The 4,988-nt window shown below is 37.8% G+C and overlaps 1 protein-coding gene across 3 annotated transcripts; it reads right to left on the bottom strand.

The window, feature by feature from the left end:
• Positions 1–1,904: 1,904 nt before the first annotated feature.
• LOC147273491 (protein HAIKU1-like) lies at positions 1,905–4,236 on the bottom strand. Of its 3 annotated transcripts, none has more exons than XM_086228556.1 (3): positions 4,020–4,236; positions 2,439–3,743; positions 1,905–2,259 (listed from the first exon to the last, which is right to left on the bottom strand). In XM_086228556.1, the coding sequence occupies exon 2, from the start codon at positions 3,387–3,389 to the stop codon at positions 2,457–2,459; it is 933 nt and encodes a 310-aa protein (XP_086084682.1). In that variant the 5' UTR covers positions 3,390–3,743; positions 4,020–4,236; the 3' UTR covers positions 1,905–2,259; positions 2,439–2,456. The 3 variants fall into 3 exon arrangements, with proteins under 3 accessions (XP_086084682.1, XP_086084681.1, XP_086084679.1); XM_086228555.1 differs by having other exon boundaries at positions 2,435–3,743; positions 4,020–4,235; XM_086228553.1 differs by having other exon boundaries at positions 1,905–3,743; positions 4,020–4,235.
• Between the last annotated feature and the right edge of the window lie 752 nt (positions 4,237–4,988).

Here is a 4,988-nt window from a genome sequence, read left to right as displayed (position 1 = left end):
AGCCATGTACCTAAGACATATGTGGGACCATGGGCAATTTATATGAAGCTCAAAGGACATTTAAAGAAGAACAAGTGTAATTTGGGTAGTACCCACAATGGAAGGCAGTACCGACAACAGGAGGTAGTGGCTACAATGTGAGGTAGTACCTACAAAAGGTAGAGATACTCACAATGATGAAGGACCTACACCTTTTTTTTTAGCCAACGACCTACACCTTAATTAAGAAAATAAACAATGAAAGATGAAACTACCTTAATAAGGTAGTCACCGAATAGGTAGTCACCAATTATTAAAGTACCATAAGGACCTCCATTTGTTTATGGAAAGTGGAAGTATCTTGTTAGAAGGTACTTAACCCATTAAGGAACCTAACAAGGTAAAACCTCTTTACAAGGGTAGTACTTTAGTCAGTACGACCTTTACAAGGAACAAGTACCTTCACTTTCGCAACAAGTGAATGACCTCCTTCTATTCATCAAACAAACAAAGAAGTTGAATCCAAATAAGATTGGACCTCCTCCATAACACAAGATGGGCTTCAATCCTCCCCAAACAAGGATTCAAGCATAGAAGTTCACTCCTAAAAGGAGTATGTTTCCCGGTGATTACAAGCTTAGCAAGCTTACAATCCTTAGGCCATGAGGATTAATTCATCCTCTATAAAGACTCCCTCATATACTCAAGATCAAGGTAATGCCATTCATAGCTCCAATCTTATTTACTTAATTTTATTCAAATACCTTATTGACTTGATTGTTAGAAGGCCCTTGGCCGGCACCACACCGGTGCCTCCTCACCTCCAATGGTTTTCTTATGTCTTTTTTGCAAGGTATATAGGTCAATCAATAAGGTGGCGATTTTATTCTTCAACAACATATAATTGGCATCCTGAACTTTTATTTCCCTTCTAAACAACACTTCCACTTCAGACTTCCATCTGCTTCCAAAATTTCCTCAACTAGCAAAGCCTAAAGGTTAGAAATATCGAACATTTTCAAACCAAGATGTGAGGAATCATGGTTAATCTCACCTTTCTAACGCACATCTCAGCCTAAAGGGTATATGTTTTTTGGTTATAATCAGGTCACAGATCTAGGTCCTTTTACTATACCAGATAAATCCCTCAGAGACCATTTCTAACATTCTACAAAAACTCTATACCAACTTGAAAAATGCATGGGAACGTTGATCTTACCATAACTAAAAGTGAAGGTAGGTCCACCACTCCACCATGGACATCCCCCATCCAGATCATAAAAATTAGGGATAAATGAATACAGGCATCCAATCTTGCAAATAAAACAGCCTTATTACAATGAAAAAGGAAGCTAAAACCTACCCACATCATACAGTAAATGCCAAAGAAAAATAATGGGGGAGACAGAAGATATTTAACCAGAATTGGAAAGCCTTGGAATGTCAGCAAATATAGGATATCACAACTAGATCTCATCTTACAAAGATAGAAAGCACTATAAATTGGCATGTACCTAAAACATCCCCCTCCCCCAGAGGGAGAGAGAGCGAGAGAGAGAGAGGAATTAATCTCAAAAGTCCTACACGTGAACAAAAGGATAAAATGCTAATATGAAGGCAGTTGAAGAAAATAATGGTAGTAGATGTTAAATGCATTCCTTCAACTTACATGAATCTCATAAAAACCTACAATATATTTCCTCTTTCTCATACTATTTCTTTCATAAAGGAAATCAATTCACAAGTGTCAGCAATCTATTATCTAGATAAAAATACAAATGAAACATTTATTTTAACATTATCAATACAAATTTGGGTTATAGTTTCTCAATTTCAGATTCTTCCACAAACCTGAAACAATCCAAGTGTCAAACTTCAATGCAGAACAACAATTATTACTAAGAAAGGAAAACATTGGATCAATATATGAGCTGCCCAAGCAAGATATCCTTCATTGAACAAAACAAGGTACAACAAAGCTAAAATCAGTAATATGAAAATTCCTTCCACGTGCCAGTTAACTGAAGAAGAATTTAACTCCAAACTAAGATTTTAAAATATTACAAAATTACAATAACTGTTCCACTATAAAGCCTACACATTAAATTTCAATTGTCCTACCTCCTTTCATGTTACAGCTGACTTTCCAGTCTTTCATGTTACAGCTCCTGTCAAATCTTCCAATTGCATTGTTGATCTTCACTATATTGCCTAAATTGAACTTGTTGAAAAAAAAATAAAATAGATAGCAGCTGGTACAGAATTCAAGATTCAGAAAAGCTGCAGAATGGGTGTCAACAAAAGAAAAACAAAGAAGTGAGAAATGAACACTACAAGTAGCCCAAAGGACCTCTTACACTACCAGTATACAATACATTTTTCACAAAAGAAGCTCTTAAAAGAAGTAGATGAGTCCACATAAAGAAAGAGCTCATGAGGAAGCATGGAAACTCACATACATAACAATGCTGTGACAGCTAATGATCCCTCCATCTTGGACTTGAAATGGGGAAAAACCCTGAAGGAGATAATGGAAATAAAATTCCCGGAGAAGGTGGACCTTGAGGCCCTGGACCTAATATCCCCGATTGGGCCATGGGTGAAAACTGAAAATTTGGGGTCAGCGGTGGAGGAAACTGCATCCCAGGTGAAAGCAATGGATAAGGTGACCGTGGAGACAATAAGTTCATGTAACCTGTTGGGGATGGCAATAGGAACTGTGAAGTTGGAGAGGGTAAAAGGGCAGGACCATTCACTTGCGGGGACGGGAGATTATGCCCAGGTGGTCCAGGACCATTCATTCTTGGAGGCGGGTGAGCAGGCATGGATGGATTAGGCAGTAAACCCGTTGACGGTGGCTGAGCCTGACTATGACCTGGAACTTGTGGTTGATGCTGAGCCTGGTTTCCCCTTGGAGTTGGATCCAGCATCGAAGTTTGAAGGTACCGCATATATGCCGAGATAGGAGACTCAGCTGTATTCCCCCAAATTGAGTCTCCAGGTGGAAATGGTTGCATAGGTGATGGTTGCCCAAATTGAGGAGGCCGAACTAAGCCATTATTGTATGGAACCGGCGGTGGGGCAGCGGGAAGAGGGACTGGAGACGGGATTGGGGGTCTATTCATAGGTGTTAATGGAGGAGGTCGAATTTTCTGCAATCGCATACTTTGGGGCTTTGGTGGATTTTGGGGAGGTCTAGGCAAAAGTTCTTGAGATGGCGAACCAGTAAGCTGCTGAACAATGTTCCGAAAATCATTCTTGCTTATGTTGTATACCTGAGGCTGAGGCTGAGGCTGTTGCCTAGCAGGATTATTAGCAAAGTTGGGCTGGTGCAATGGACTCTTCCTTATATTTTTCCCCATTTTGTTCACACCCAAATGATCATTATGTCTGTTTGAGGAGTTATCCATTTTGAAGCAAACGCTAACAAACTCACACTACCAACCAAATACCTTATACCAATGTCCCACGAAGTCAAACCATTCACAAGCTTCAAAACAAATAGCCCATGACTTCAAAATTGAAGCTGAAAACCCAGAAGCCTGAATCTCAAATACAACTTCAAGGAATACCCACAAAGTCGTACAATTCCAAAGCTTCAAGGAATACCAAGAAGTTCCAAAATCAAGCAGCAATCTTACAAAATGCAACAAATTCAAACAAATCAAGAAGCACAAGAGGTGCCCTTTTCTTTGCTCAGTCCAACACAAGAACCCCAGTTACAATTAGCTCCAAAAGTCAGCATAAGTCCCAAGCTCGGATTCCTGTATTACCAAACCACAAATCTGAATTTCCAGTACTTTTAAGTTTTAACCCCAAAACAAAAATACCCAAAAAAGCAATTCACGCAACAGAAAAAAGAAAAATTAACTAAATATGAACCACAAAAATCCCCAACAAAGAAAACCAAATTCATAAACTCCAAGACCCACCTACAAAATCCTTCTAAGGGTCTCAACAACAGTAAACGCCAAGAATACCAGGAAAGTATGAAAAAAAGAAAGAAAGAAAGACTAATAAGAAAGGGAATAGAAAATTACCCCTTGACTTGAGGAACTGATACGGCAAAGAAGAGTCAACCTGGAGCTTTTCCCCCTTTTTCCTCTATACCTCCTTGGTTTGTATCCGCAGAGAAAAGAAGCCAAAGATGGTGAAGGAAGCCCTAGCAAGTTGTAGACCAAGGTGGGCAGTGGGTCAAATACGGAATGAAAGAAAGAAAGAATGAGTGAAATTTTGAGACGGAAACAAACAAAGAAGAAAGAAAGGAAGGGCGTTTTTTGGTGTGAACGCACGCAGTGGGGTCGAAGAGTGACGATGGGCTTGCGTTGATTCGAGTACATTCACATTTCTACTAATAGAGACTGCCTTTATTTTCAGAATTCAAAGAGAGCAAAGTCAATATTTTACCGGAATTGACGTCGATGTTGCTTAGCTTTATGCCTTTATCTCTGTGGGTGTCTGACTTGTATGAAATCAAAATACATAAATAAATATGTGTAGGTGTCATAATTGTAAGCCACATACTGAATACCAAATCTTCACTTTATCCAAAAATCTATTCGAAAATTCCTAATTTGTATTACGACTGGGGCAGTAAAATTTTAAATTTTTGCAGAAATTTCGATTAAAATTTCGATTTCGACAAAATTAGACAAAAACAATGAAAATTGCTATCAAAATATGAAAATTTTAAATGAAACTTGACCATATATTTATTTAACATATTATCTACTATATTGATAAAAAACATTGAAGAAACCAAATTATATAGTATGTTTCATGTGATATAAGGTGAATATAATGTGCGCTGGAGACAAATATTGTTAAATAAAAATGGTTCACTAATTAAGAATTACATAAAAATGACCTTTTTTTAAGGGATATTTAATCATTTTAAATGCAATTGTCCTTAAAACATATGTGGAAAAATATGAAAATGACATGTATTGTTATTTTTTAAACCCTTTAACCCAATAACCAAACACAATCCAAATAGATTTTGAGATCCC

Source organism: Dryas octopetala, chromosome 9, assembly GCF_963921425.1.
Source record: "Dryas octopetala chromosome 9, drDryOcto1.1, whole genome shotgun sequence".
In the NCBI taxonomy this organism is placed as follows: domain Eukaryota; kingdom Viridiplantae; phylum Streptophyta; class Magnoliopsida; order Rosales; family Rosaceae; genus Dryas; species Dryas octopetala.
The sequence above is the reverse complement of the archived record's forward strand: the minus strand, read 5'-3'. Positions and strand labels throughout refer to the sequence as shown.

What these genes read in the sequence shown, in the direction of transcription:
- LOC147273491 (XM_086228556.1), bottom strand. Translation starts at nt 3,389, where the DNA reads ATGGATAACTCCTCAAACAGACATAATGATCATTTGGGTGTGAACAAA.